The 15,456-nt window shown below is 33.0% G+C and overlaps 1 protein-coding gene across 10 annotated transcripts in view; it reads left to right on the top strand.

The window, feature by feature from the left end:
* Positions 1 to 15,456, top strand: part of Csnk1g3 (casein kinase 1 gamma 3) — an 81,226-nt gene that overhangs the window by 50,318 nt on the left and 15,452 nt on the right. For 3 of the 10 annotated variants that reach the window (XM_004631329.2, XM_004631328.2, XM_023715340.1), the window contains exons 6-10: positions 5,318 to 5,403; positions 5,585 to 5,669; positions 5,857 to 6,002; positions 6,638 to 6,733; positions 10,235 to 10,330. In XM_004631329.2, the coding sequence (XP_004631386.1) occupies positions 5,318 to 5,403; positions 5,585 to 5,669; positions 5,857 to 6,002; positions 6,638 to 6,733; positions 10,235 to 10,330 (509 nt within the window). Of the gene's footprint in view, positions 1 to 5,317; positions 5,404 to 5,584; positions 5,670 to 5,853; positions 6,003 to 6,637; positions 6,734 to 10,234; positions 10,331 to 15,456 lie in introns of all 10 variants that reach the window. The other 7 variants (XM_023715339.1, XM_023715337.1, XM_004631331.2 and 4 more) reach the window with 4 other exon arrangements.

Here is a 15,456-nt window from a genome sequence, read left to right as displayed (position 1 = left end):
TTTCCTCTGTGGCCCCATAATCTCCTTGAACAGAAAATTTGGGACACTGCTGAGTTGTAGGATGTTACAGTACAGGTTCTCTTACGTCCTGAGTCCTCATTGACCTTGAAGGACTAGTGCCAAAATGTTGGCTATCCTTGTAGCCCTTCTTTTTCTCTAATTTTTTGGTCTGCAAACTTAAGTTGGTAACTCTCTAGGATAGAAGCTTAATGATATTATTACCCTAAAACATCAGCAGTTGAGCTTAACCTCACTCTCTGTCTGAATATCAAACACCTTAGACATAGCATGGAATAGGTACTTTCCATCAACCATTGGTACACGAAACTTTAAATCCCTATAGAATGTGAAAAAAATATATTGATCTTGTATCTTATAACCGCGGTAAAACTCACTAGTTCTGATAGAATTGATAGACTTCTTAGCCTTTTATACATTAAATATATTTACATATACTATATATTCTATACATTCTATATACAGAGAATACAGATGTATCTATAGACAATATAGATACATACTAGAATTCTATATATATTCTGTATATTTGTAGATGCTATATATTTTATACGTTTTCTACAAAAAATACTTTTTCAGTCTGAATACTTTTTTAATGTTGTTTTCCTTGCTTTTTGCTATTGGCAAGTAGTTTTAGTATAATGTTAAATAGAAAGGATAACAATAAACAGCTTTGTTTTGATCCTTACATTTGGGGTATTTATCGCCATTAAAGAATCAAGTTAGTTGTAGATTTTTAATAGTTGTCTTTTGTTGAAGTTTCTTTCTACTGCTAGTTTATGATTTCTTGAAATATGAATATGTTATTTTGGGCTTTGCCCACTATTTCTTTTTGTGTGTTTGTGTTAGCTTACATGATTACATATTTTATATCTTGTAAACTTTTGTTGATATGGTAAATTGCATTGATTGGCTTTAAAAATGAAGTCATTTTAAGGATGAAGCTTCCTTAGTCATGTTGTATTGCCTTTTAAAAGATTTTGTGTCTGTTTATGAGGGTTATTTCCCAGAGATTCTGCTAGTTGTAATGCTTTTGTGGAGATCTGGGAATTGTCCCATTTTTGAGTTCATATAGAATTGCTATTGTTCCTTACCTTTTTAATGGAAATCACCAGTGATAATCTATGTGGGCCCTGCTTGAATTTAGGGAAGGTTTTAAATTATAAATTATCTTTATATAATTACTATGTAGCTATCACATTTTCTTCTTGAAGTAGTTTTGGTCAGCAATACTTTTCAAATATTTGTCTGTTTCATTCCAGTTTTTTAAACTGTAAAGCATTTATTTGGCACAGGCTCTCGCTACACAGCTCAGACTCATAGTGATCCTCCTGTCTCAGCCTCCCCAGTGCTGGGATTACAGGTGTGCATCACCATTCCTGGTTTCAGTGGTCGGCATGCATGTGGGTCCTGGGGATTGAACCTGGGTCCTTGTGCTTGTCAGGCAAGCATTTAGACCACTGAGCTATCTCCCCAGCCACATTCTAGTTTTTTAGTTTATTGGCATAACATTAGCTGATTTTTTAAAACATACTTTAATGTGTGTAGTATTTATTTTGATGTTTCCTATGTTGTTCCCATTTTTAATAATTAGTGCTTCTTTTATCTAAATTAGAGTACTAATGATTTTATTGAAGTTTTCAAATACCCAGCATTTTTTTCTTTTTCCTGTTGCTTATCTTCTGTTTTCCCTCCTTATTTATCATTATGTTCTTTTCTAACTTACTTTGTGTGTTATTGATATGAATACTGACACAGATAAATGGGTTAGAATTCAAAATTCAGAAATTGACTTCCCTCATCTTTTTCTTTTCTTTTCTTTTCTTTTCTTTTTTTTTTTTTTTTTTTTTGGTACCAGGGATTGAACTCAGGACCCTGTGCTTGCCATGCAAGCGCTTATTCTGCTGAGCTATCTCCCTGGCCCTGACTTCCCTCATCTTTAGGACGGGATCTTGACACCCACAACTCTTAAGATAGGAGGGGCATAGTTGGCTTACTTGTTAGTAGAGGTTTCAGTCCACAGTTCACTGGCTTGACAAAACAGGAGAAGCTATGGTGGAGGAAAAACTGCTCGCCTCACGGTGGACAGGAAGCAGTGTGTCTAGGAAAGTGTCCAGAAGGAGATTTACCCTTCTAGAGCATGCTCACAGTGACTGTTCCAGCCAGACCCTACTTCCTAACAGCAGCACAGCTATAATGCTTCTATAATCCAGTCCTGGTCCAAATGCAGCCGCTTCTAGCTTCCTGGAAGTCAGGTGGACAGAGGCAGCTACAGGGTCCTGGTGAGGACTCTCCCCCTTTAGTTGCCTGTCAGCTGTTGCCAGAGCTGCAGCCACTTATCCCAAATAGAAGCGTTGGAGTGGACATGGTGGCACATGTCTGTAGGAGGCTAAGGCAAGAGCTTGAGGCTAACCTGGACTATGTAGTGTCTCAGAAAAAAAAAAAAAAAAAAAACTTTGGTGAGCATTTTCAATCTAAACCATAACAAATAGTCACTTGATTTTTGAGAGTGAAGCAAAAGTGATTCAGGAAGCATCATCCTGTCATTAAACAGTATTAAAATAGATAATCAATATTAAAAAAATTCTACATTTTATTCCATGCCAAAAGCTCAAAAAAAAAAAAAGTTCAAAATGAATAGTAGATTTAATTGTAAAAACCCAAACTATAACACTTACAGAGGAAAAAAAAGTAAATCTTAACAATGTTTAGGAGGTTTCCTACGTTGGATATAAGTAATTATAAACAAGATGAGAAAGAAATACTGGTTAAATTGATCTGCATTAAAATGAAAAACTTAGGTTCTTGTAGAGATACTGTTCAGGAAACAAACAAAACTAAAGCTATTGTCTCAGAGGGAGAAAGTATTATAAAAATGACTTCTATTCAAGATATACCAGGAAGTCTTCCAACTTTATGATAAATATTCTATCTTTGAAAATGGGTACAGTATTTGAACAAATGCTTCATAAAAAGATGGGTAGCAAATAATATATTAATCAATAGGGAAATACAAACTAAATTACTATAAGTTAACACTTCAAATATGTTAGCATGGCCAAAATTTAAAAGACCCACCATACTAAGTGTTGGATAGGTTTTAAAGCAACTGAAACTCATGTTGCTAGCAGAAATAACCCTCTTAGCAAGCAAATATATTTCTTATAAAGTTAAATTTACAGCTACCATGATGTTGTGATACCACTACTAAATATTTACCCAGTAGGTATGAAAATGTCTATCACATCGAGACTTACCATGTCCATGACAGCCTCCTTTCTTTCATAGTCCCAAACTGGAAATGATTATAGGATCTACCAATGGGTAAATAGATGAATATTTTGTGTTATACTTCTCAGCAATAAAAATAATGAACAGCTAATGTATGGGCCAGCATGTATGAACCATGAAAACATAATGCGTGCAATGATTCAAACAAATCTGTACCACATTATTCACATGCCACTTTATAATAAATCAAAAAGCTAATCCATAGTGAAAAGCAGGTAAATGGTAGCCCCTGACTTGATGTTAGAAAGAGAGTTTAACAACAAAGGCTATGTAGAGTATTGAAAATGCTTTTGAAGCTGGGCCTGGTAGCATACATCCATAGTTCTAGCTTAACTCAGGAGACTAAGGCTGGGGGGATTGCTATGAGTTTGAGGCTAGCCTGGATTATATAGTGAGTTCAAGGTTCGCCTGAACTAAATGGCAAGACCCCGTTTCTAAACAAACAAATAAATGAAAGAAAGATGCTTTTTGATTGTAATAGTTATTGCATGTGTTTTGTCAAAATTTATCAAATTTTTATGATGGGTATATTTTATACATGCAAATTATAGTTCAGTAAAAGAAATTCCGTTTTCATTTATTATTCATTCTGGTTGTACTTATCTAAGCTGTTCTATTAAAAATGGATTTTCTCTGCTGAATTTCAGACTCAGGGAATCCATCATCAACAGTAGGCTACTTACCTGAGTTCCTGAAGAGTTTCAAAAATGATTTTAATTCTCAGCTAGAGTTTAGAAATCTTTTTTCTTTGCATGATTTTTTTTTTTCATAAGGTCCTAGGACTTAGGAGCCCAGAACCAGCTCTATGCCAGCATTATGCTTGGTTTTGGGGAATGAACAGGGAGACAGTGCTGTTCTACAGTCTGTAGTCTACTGGAAAGATGGGTATTGATTAAATAATAGCACAAACATCTATCTGTAGAACTATAAAATGTTATAAAAATATATCATAAAAACAAAATCATTTTCTGACCTTTTTACCCTAGTTCAGATTCATACTTCAAAATCTTTGCTTTTCTGAAAACATATTATTGCTAAGATTATCACTTGGGTGAAACATCTTATATGCAATTATCTCTTATTAAAGCATTTTTCTCTGTTACTGTTTTGTATTATTTTAAAACACTGAAAAGTCTTAAAATCAGTGACAAAACATTAAAAATAACTATCAGCAAATATGTATAAGCAGTTCCCTGAGGCTTTATGATTATTATTCAGTTTTGTGCTGTTCCTTAGTTACTAAAACAAAAAACAACAATTTGAGGACAGCAATTTGTTCTAGCAGCAGCAGCAGCAGCAGCAGCATTTTTATTTTTATGTGAAAGTCCACGGTCTAAGCACGGGCATGCTGAACTGGCCACTGAGACTCATGGTAGCACACACCTGTAATTGCAGTGCTTGGGGATGCTGAAGACAGGAGGATCACTAGGACTTAAAAGCCCAGAACCAGCTCTGTGCAGCTCAGAGACTCTGTACCAAATAAATAAATAAATAAATAATTTTTAAAAATTTAAGGGGATAGTAATGTTGGTATATAAAATGAGTGTTTCTTAAAATATGTTATATATAGTACTAACTGCATTTAATTTTAATAGAGAACAGGTGAGATAGAAATTTGTGTTTATGTAAGTTTAGGAGTAAGGGCACAGAGTTTTAACTCTTGGGCTCAGAATCTTGTGCTCAGAATCTGTAAGATGGGGCTGTATACACAATGGCTCTTCATTTGACAGATACCTTTTCCTTTGGCCCATATTTTCATAATTGATATCTTAATTAGTTGAGTAAATCTAATACCATTTAAAAATCATAATAGTATATTTTAAAGTGCATGAATATTAATGTAAAAACAGGGTAATGATTTTGAAATTTATAGGTGCTAGATCTATAAATGTTTTGTATTTATTGAAGTATTCAAAATTGATTTATATACAATCAAAAAATCAGTTTTCTGTTCTTGAATGGCTTATTGGTAGAGAAAAGATAAGTTTGTATTTCCTTTCTGTTTCAGAGCAAAGTAGAAGAGATGATTTAGAAGCTTTAGGTCACATGTTTATGTATTTTCTGAGAGGCAGTCTTCCTTGGCAAGGCTTAAAGGTAATTTACTTTTGTGTGCTTTTTATTGGATTTCATAAAATGTTAACATATAATAAGGTTCTCTTTTAAATAAATAATTTTGCTAAGCAAGTGCTTATTCTACTGAGCCATCTCCCTGGCCCCTAAATAAATAATTTTAAAATGACCACATACTAAGGACTTTTTTTTTTTCCTATTTTAGGCAGAAACATTAAAAGAGCGGTATCAGAAAATTGGGGATACAAAACGAGCTACTCCAATAGAAGTGTTATGTGAGAACTTTCCAGGTAATGGGTAATGCCAAGTTGGTACATGTGCTTATTTTCCTTTTCCCACTTTATTTATTATTGGACTCAGAAAAAATTAAATTGAAATAGAATTTTATTGCTTTATATTTTTTATAATTCAGACATTTAATTTTATTATTGTTAAAGAAAACTATAATCACAACAATATTTATTTCCTTTCTAGAAGAAATGGCAACATACCTTCGTTATGTAAGAAGGCTAGATTTTTTTGAAAAACCAGACTATGACTACCTAAGAAAGCTTTTTACTGACCTGTTTGATCGAAAAGGATATATGTTTGATTATGAATATGACTGGATTGGTAAGCAGTTGGTAAGTATTCTGTGCTATGTTTTGAAAGATTATTCATAAATTTATTTTCTTTATAGTGCAAATTCTTTGATTTCAAAGAGCTAAAAATAAATAAGTTTTTAAAAAGAATTTATTTTACTTCTCATTTTGGGATTTTTTTAGCTGTCATTTACTGTTTGTTTTACAAATATCTTACATTTGGATTTACTTTTTACAGTGAGGAAGTATTTTGGTATTTTCATTCTGGTTTCATTCTTAATATCAAATATATTCTTTTTGTATAAAATTCTTATTAAATTAATGTAATACTTTAAAAATTCAGTTTTATAAGCTTTTCTGAGTCAAAGTATCTACAATAAGAAATTTTGTTATTTAAAAATATTCCTCTAGATTTGTTATAATGTAGTCAATTTACACATAAATTTTGGAAATAAGACATAAATACATTTTCATTTTTGGTATAAAAAAGTAACCCCAAAATCAAATACAGCATTAGATCTTTTTAAGTTATAAAAATAAATTAAAAACTGTATTGCTTCTTAAAGTCTTTATTTAACAGTGTCTTTTGCTTTTACTTGGTCTTTTTAAGCAGCTAAAACATGACTTTAAGATTTTTATAGTAGAATATACCAATAACAATTGTTATTGTGTTGCAGCCTACTCCTGTGGGTGCGGTGCAGCAAGATCCTGCTCTCTCATCAAACAGAGAAACACATCCACATAGAGATAAGATGCAACAGTCCAAAAACCAGGTTCGGTGCCCTTTTTTAGATATGAAGTATCTTAATTTGTTTCAGCATTGATCCAGACAGACATATTGAAGGGCTGAAAATACTTGTGTTTTTAATAAACTAGTTCTCCTAATATTTAAATCAGTTTAATCATAACATTGAAACATTTAGTTGTAAATTTCTCATTGATCATATGAATTAGTATAGAGTGAGTAATTTTTTATGCTTACTTTGTATGGACATTTTTGATACTCTGTTTTAATGGGTTGCGGCAATGGGTTTAACCAGTCCATTTTAGTTCAGTGTATTATTACATTTCTGCTACATAAAGTTCTTTTCTGTGTGTTATTTAGAAATGGAAAAATAGGACAGTATAATCATAAAAAATGATTTTGTAATGAGTGACTAAAGTGTTATGTACTTAACAGCTTAATCTGTGAGATCAGACATACATGTATGAGGCTTAATCCTGGTAAATTCATTAATCTCTCAAAACCTCAAGTTTCTAATCTGTAAAATTCCTGCTAATTCCTAGCATATATTAACTCTATGGTTAGTGTTACTATTATATTGATTTTTGCAGTTAATATACAAATAACTACATTTCAAAGCAAAATAAGCTGTTTCACATGAAACATTACTAATGTTGTATAACAGGGGCATGTAAACAGATAAAAATATACAGAATATACAAATTTACAATCTAACATTGTAAAAAATTTCATGGAAAAGGTGGCTTTTGGGAAGAGTCTGAAAAACAGTGGGACTTTTAAAGGTAAATGACAGAGTAAGTGCATTTGAGGAGAGTGAACAGCTAGACGGTATGAGTAAGTTTTAAAATAGACTTTTTGAAGGACAAAGTAAGCCAATTTATTTGGTTTAAAAATAAGTTTGAGAGAAGGCATAGAATATTTACTATGAAGAGTTTATGTTTCCTGAGTAACTGAATGGAGAGCTGTTGAATTTTTTGACCAATGTTTTCATTTCTCTTTTTTATTAAGAAGCTTTCTTGAAATTATCTTTGATTTTAAATTTTGCGATCACCTTGAATTAGAGAGTATGTAAAATTTTTGGTTATAACTTGGCAGAGGATAGTATGTTGTTTATTCTTTACTCTTACATATTTTAATACTATCAAACTTTAAGTGAAAGTTAAAGTGAGGTGGAAATTAATGGGTAGAACAACACTTATTAAAAACTGTATAGCAAAATGCTACATTTTAGGGGTACATGTATATAATAATTGTATACTATAAGGCATAGCCAATTTTAAAAGGTTAATTTTAAAATTTTCACAAAGATATATAGGTATGATAAAGGATTTCACTTAAAAGAATTCACATATAAAGTAAAATTAGGTAATTGCTCAAAGATGCTGGTAAGAAGCTAGAAGTTGGAAAAAAATGGCTCAGAAGTTGAGACTTAGACTTTGTGTTTCACAAACTAGAGTTAATTTCTTGAATGTAGTTGGAATAAGATCAATAATTGATATTCTCAGAACTTACATGAATAGTTAAGTACTATAATAAGTGAAACTTACTGTTGAATTAAATTACAGTATAAATACGTTAGACTTCACTTTGTACATATTTGAGACATTTTTGTTAGATTATAAATTCACTAAGGGTGGGAATTGTTCTATTTTTGTAGTCTTTTTTGCTCTGAATGATATGATGCATATTTTATATCTAGTTGATATATAAAATGTATGTACTTTTACATAAACATAAGTAATTTATCAGTAAATACTTTTAGGAAAGGCTTATATTCAATTTGAGATCTATATATACAGATTCATATCATTTTTAAAAAGGTGTATATTTAGAAAAACTTCTTAAATATTTATCGTCAGTTATCAACTTAAGTTTTATGAGAAACTCACAATTTATTATCTCCAAGGGGAAAAGTAAATCCTTTCAAATGACTAAAACCTTAGATAAATAATTGATAATCTAGAGTCAATGATTGACATCCCAGGGATTCCATAATTGTAGCTAAAACATTAAATTTGTGTAATTGTTTATTCTGAGGAGAGAATGTGTAGTTTTTTACTATATTGTCATGAGTTCTTTGGGTCTAAAATGTTGCATATTGTCCTCCTAGATGACTCAGTTTTGGCATCATTTTCATATTGTGTAGATTGGATTGTATGTAACATATTTCAGTGTAAGCTACAAATCTGCTAAATTTTGAGTATGAGTTTAGGTAAACCTAAAATGCAGAAGACTACAGAACTGTCATAATTGTTTTTCTGATATGCTTCATGCCATGAAATATATAATTTTCATTGTATGATTTAATGTAGGAAACCATGCCAGAACACTTGTTCATATCTTACACTTAAATTTAACATCTCCCAAAAGAGTTGCTCAAGTCACCTATTTGCTAGGCTTCCTGTAGCTCCAGTATACTTAGCACTTTGTCTTTGGTCGAGAAAGAAAGGAGAGTACTAAGGATTTTAGAATGTATGTAATTATAGTTACAAGCTAGGTAGTACTATTATAAAAGCACTCAATTGGAGTCCCTTCTGTACTTGATGTGGCTCTGTGACCTTAGGAAAGTGTTTATTGTGTTTCAGTATCTTCATGGAGATACTTTCCATCTCAAATGTGAGAACACATTTTAAGCAGCTGGTACAGAACCAACATGCAATAATTTTGTTACTGTATTCCTTTTTTTTGCTAATGCTGTCCACATTCTCCTGAAATACAGAAATTGACCCCTATTAAGATATTTCCTTCAGTTGCACTAGTAGAGTATTATTCATTTGTGCTTATTGCTGTATAGATTTTCCAGGACATCTAAAGGCATCAAGAATTTTCAGCCTGTTTTATGGAAGTGGGCCTTTTAATTTTAACCAAATATTTTAAAATATAGAGGAAGCAAAAATAACTTAAATGTGCAAGAGTGTCACTTTTTTTTTTAAAAAAAAAGTGTTTTGTCTCATAGTATTCTTTCTTTGTAGTGCACCTCACTTTTCAAAGAATTTTCCTATTTTCTTCTACAATTCTTACAATTTATCCTTACAATCAGAAACAGTGCTAAGCAAGAAAGAAACGTTTTATAGGATTTTAGGAATAACTTTGAGGACTTTTTACATTTATTAAAATAGCTCTTCATGAGAAAAACCAGTGTGGACTTCCACCATAAGAAAACTCCCACAGTAAGATGACTTTGATACACTCACAATTTATTTGGAGTGCTTTCATGGGGATATCGTTTTTACTTTCCTGCTTTTAGTTAACTTCATGTAGAAAATTAGAGGGAGGAGTCTGTGACTTCCAAAGTCCTTTTTATTTTTTTATAAGGTTCTATTATACTTTTGTTGTTTATCTTTACACAACTGAGCTAAAGTCTTTCCACGTTTTGTAGTATATACAAAGAATTGCACCTGTGATTCAGATTAGTAAGATTATTTAGATTTCCTTTTATACATTTGTATTATCTTTTATAAGAATGAGATGTTTAACGTATTGGGTCTTTCTTCTTCCATGCATGCCACATGCATTAAATAAATGGCAGTCGGCAGACCACAGGGCAACTTGGGACTCCCAGCAGGCAAATCCCCACCATTTGAGAGCACACCTTGCAGCAGACAGACATGGTGGCTCGGTACAGGTATTTTCTGATTTTTGCATGAGTGCTTATTCCCAGAATTTATACAACTAACCCTTTTTTGAAACTCATGGCATGATTTCATATCCTAATGGAAAGCTTGTTGCTGAAGTCTGTCCATAATTCTGTTCTTTTGTTATTTAACCAAAAAACAAAATTAACAGTCTATAAAGACCAACAGGGATACTAAGATTTTGACTGTTCATTTTGCAAGTATGTGCAACACTATTTGTCATAACAACTTAGAAGAATGAACTATATTATTTGAAATATATGTGAAGCTTGATTTTTTTATATCATTTCTTTTTCATTGATGTTGCTGTCTTCAAACTTAATTTAGATCAGTATCTAGTTTTTTCAACCTTAGTTCTCAAGACCCTGATTTTTGTAGTGAAACATTTTGTTTGTATTCTGTGGCAAATGTTTATTGAGTATTCCCCTAAATAAGTTTTAAAGATGTTTACACAGACTTTAAGCAGTCCCTCATATGGGATTGGTTCCTCTTTCCCTTTTCTCATATATTTAGGTACAGCTACTATATTCTGTCCTCCTGTGCCCATTAACTTTTAATCATTCATGTGTATTACAGAAGTAGGGAGAAAGTACTGAGTCTTCCATCTTTTAAAATGTCAGTTTAAGGTAATCTATATTTTGGCTGCTGGTGCTAAGCTATGTACCCCCACCCTCAGAAACTTTTTACTAGTGAAAAATTGTAAAGAAAGTTGTCTTGAGATTTTTTTGTACAGTGGTTTTTAAACTGTTGAAAAAAGTTGCAAGTATTGGCTTTGAGGGAATAAAACGACTATCTGACATTTTAAAGGCATTATTTTGTACCCCTGGCGCAAAATTATTTTCATTGCTTCTTCTCACTTTGTATGTGATTCTTAAAAGATGGCTCATGGGATCACTTTGGACTGTCAAAGGATCATGAGTTTAACAGGCTATTGCCTTAAGTGCTTCATGTTCTGTTGTTCATTTTCCCACAAGTTTTAACAGAGTTATTTGTACATTTTTCTCAGTGTGTCATTAAATAGTTTCTCAGGAGACATTTCAGATAAAATATAATAGATAGCTATCTGGTAATATAACGTGAAACAGACTTACCATGTAAGTCAGGCTCACTTGAAGCCAATCTGAGCCTGTGGCATTCCTGTTTGGTCACTGCACCTTGGCCCATGGAACTGATTGTTGCTCTCAGCACAGCACCATAAAGCAGTCCAGGCTGTGTACAGTTGACAAGCAAGATGAGCTCCCTTGCCATTTTTTGACCTGTACAAAGATCTGTGACTACCTGTTCTTTCAGATGTGCTTTTAAAAAAGCTTGAATTCCTTGTTTTCCTGCATGATTATCTAATAGACCAGACATACAGTTACAAAAATGATGATGTGATTCAGAGCCTAACCTCTAGAGTCAGATTTGGTTAAAATTCTGTCTCAGATTATTTATCAGTAGGATTATATTAATACCTCCACCTCACTATTTTATTAAAATTTAATTTTAAAGAGTAACATGGAGGCTAAAGCTTAGAAAGTGCTTAGATAAATTGAATACTTTGTTTTTGCAAAGAAACTTTACTAGTATTTTTAGCTATCTCTGAGAAGTGTAGAGACACAGCCAAAAGATAGTATTGTAAATAGAACTTTTCTAATTTTACTCTGCCTCTTAAATGAAATCACATGAATTCACAGGTGTGCATTTGATGAACTGTTCTCACTGAAGAGGCTAAGAGTGATACTCAAATTTTGAAAATTTTATTTTGAATAATTGTTGACCTTTTTGTGTTTTGGAAAACCACCACCACAGTTCCATGTACCTATTTGTAGTCCCCCTTAGAATCACTGATAACGATTATGACCGAGAAATACTAAACTTTGTTTTCTGGCCATTCATTATTCAGAAAACATCTCTATAAATGATTTTTAGAAGTTAGACAGTGTACTAGTTTCTTTGAATGAAAGGAAGAATACAGAAATGTAGTCTATCCATAGAGATTTCAGTCAGTAAAAGAGACTGATAAATAGGCTGTACTTTCTGGTAAGTAAAGATAGCACAAAATGCTAGGAGAATGTATAGGAAAAACACGAAACTTGGCCTTAGTGGTTCAGAATTTCCTAGAAAACCTAAATGAAGACATAAAGAATCAGTAGCAGTCAGCCCGAGAAAGAAGGAGTTGGGAGAAGAGTACACTAGGCAGACAGGCCAGCATACATAGGCTTGTGAGAAAACGAGACACATTGGGAAGTTGACTTCAGTCAGTGTGGTCTGTGCTAAGAAATGAGGTTGGAAGGTAGACAGGAGGCAAATCATGAAAGTCAGCTATGAAGTCCTCCACTGTGAGCTGAAATCAATCTGATCATGTTATTTCAATGAATATGTAGTCACTGTTGCTGAAGAATATAGTTACTGTTTTTGGAATTTGAAATACTTGGATTTAAATTTTTACTTATGTAAGGAAAGGCATATTAGAAAAGATACCTATAATTTGAGGTGGAGTCCCTCTAGCTACCTAGGGTGAACAAAAAAAGAGAAAGAGAAGTCTGTTGAATATTGTATTGGAAGAGGAATGGAAATTATTCACTGAACAGCCTTAAATACTGTGTGCTGTAAGATAATGATAAGAGTCTTGTACCTTTCTTATTTGGAGCAAGGACTCTGACATTTTAAAATTAAGAATGCAGAACCAAATTAGGTTCAGTAATTAGAGCAAATAGCTATTTTGAAATGTTTTCAGAAAGAGAAAAAAGTGAAGAGAAAAATTGACAACTCAGCAGAATGGCAGAAAGGGGGATACAGGTGCCCTAGGAACAGAGAAGACAACCTAGGTATTATAGTGTTCTTTTCTTTTTTTGTAAGCTGTAGGCACAAAACCAAATGCAGTGTTCATTTCTAAGTATGCAATCCACATAGGAATATATGAAGCAAAATTGCATATTTCAGAACTTAACTCAGTATGTTCATTGTTCTTGGAGTTGAGAAGAACAACCACATACAATATCAGGTCCACAAGGAAGGAATGTTTGTCTGTTTTGCTTATTGTAGTACTCCAAGTAACTAGGCTAGAGCTTGGAATGTTGTAAAACTTTCAGTAACAAATTTTGCATTAAGTTTTACAAGTAAGAAATTCTACAAATTAGTACTCTTACATCAAGTAGTCAGCTGTTCATTCTGGTGCTTGTGCCTCTCTGTATTTTTTTCTGATAAAAATTAAGTAAGATATAAAGGAAACATTAAAGATGATTCTTATAGTCATTTTGAACTTGGAAGTATGGGAAGATGGTAGGACTTTTATTTCAGGAGGAGCCATAGAAGAAGTAATGTATTTAAGAGATAGTTTTGATAAATTTAGTTTTAGAAGTGTTGAATTTCAGAAGCCTAATGTGGTCTAGCTTACTGAAGATAGGTGAGTGGTTAGACTGTCTCCATTATATAGAGGTGATAATTGAAGTCACAATTAGAGAAGATGCTTGTAGTTAATGATGGCCACCATTTTTTGATCTCCTACTGCATATCAAGCATTGTGCACTTTGTGTGTTTTACGTATTGGTATATGTATGCTTTATGTATTGCTATTTATGTATTGATCTCATTTTATCCCCATAGTAACCATATTAAACACATACTATTTCTCCTTTCATAGTTTAGAGCACTGAGGTTTAGCAAAGTGGAGTGTCATTCTCAGGGTCACATAGCTGGTAAGTAGTAGAGCTGGGTTTTCAGGCTAGATGTTTTATCCAGATTGGTCAGCTGGTACTATTGATAAGCAATGCTCACAGAGTACATTTTTTAGGGCTTATTGGCTACTTTCAAGAGATTGCTTAGTAGAGTTCTAAAAACACATGATCATCACCATTGATGCAGAAAAGGCTTTTGACAAAGTTGAACACTCATTCATGTTCAGAGTCCTGCAGAAAATAGGAATAGATGGCCTCTACTTCAATCTGGTAAAAGCCACTTAAGAAAACACAATGGCTAACATAATCCTAAATGGGAAAAACTGAAATTTTTTACTCTCAGATCTGGTACAAGACAAGAATGTCCTTTATCACCACTCCTATTCATTATAGTTCTGGAATCGTTAGCTGGAGCAATTAGATAAGAGAAAGAAATAAAAGGAATAAGAATAGGTAAAGAAGAAGTTAAATTATCATTATTTGCAGATGACATGATACTTGGAAGACCCAAAAAACTCCACCAAGAAACTATAAGAATTAATACAGAAATTCAGTAGCATAGCAGGATACAAAGTCAGTACCCAAAAGTCAGTAGCATTTCTCTACACAGATAACAAACGCACTGAGAGGGAAATTAGAGAAACAATACCATTTACCATAGCACCGAGGAAAATGAAAAACCCTGGAATTAACCTAGCTAAAGAAGTGAAAGATCTTTTCAAGTAAAATTACAGTACTCTGAAAAAAGAGATTGTAGAGGATTTCAGAAAATGGAAAGATATTCCATGCTCAGGGATAGGAAGAACCAACATTGTGAAGATGGCCATACTCCCAAAATTGCTGTACAGATTTAATGCAATCCCTATCAGACTACCACCAGCATACATTACAGACCTAGAGAACTCATTCCTAAAATTTATTTGGAACCAGAAAAGACCTAGAATATCAAAGGCAATCCTGGGCAATAAAGACAAGGCAGGAGGCATTACAATTTTTGACTTGAAATTATACTACAAGGCTACTGTGACAAAATCAGCATGGTACTGGCAACAAAATAGACCTGAGGATCAATGGAATAGATTAGAAGATGCTGAAGCCCGTATGAACACACTCAGCCACCTTATCTTTGACAAAGGGGCCAAACATAATCACTGGAAAGAAAGATAGCCTCTTTAACAAATGGTGCTGGAAAAACTGGCTCTCTACATGCCTAAAACTAAAACTAGACCCAGGTCTATCACAATGCACTAAGCTCACGTCAACATGGATTAAAGATCTAAACATTGAAACAAAAACACTACATCTCCTGGAAGAGAAAGTAGGAGGAACTCTTTAAGACATAGGGTTTGGCAAAGAGTTCATGAACAAAAATCAAATCACACGGGAAACACCTGAAAGAATTAACAGCGGGGACTTGCTCTTATGAGAAGTTTTTTCACGTCAAAAGAAATTACCAA

The sequence above is a fragment of the Octodon degus genome, unplaced genomic scaffold (assembly GCF_000260255.1).
Source record: "Octodon degus isolate 3935 unplaced genomic scaffold, OctDeg1.0 scaffold00040, whole genome shotgun sequence".
NCBI classification, from domain to species: Eukaryota; Metazoa; Chordata; class Mammalia; order Rodentia; family Octodontidae; genus Octodon; species Octodon degus.
Note: the sequence above shows the minus strand (reverse complement) of the source record. Positions and strands in the feature narration are given on the sequence as shown.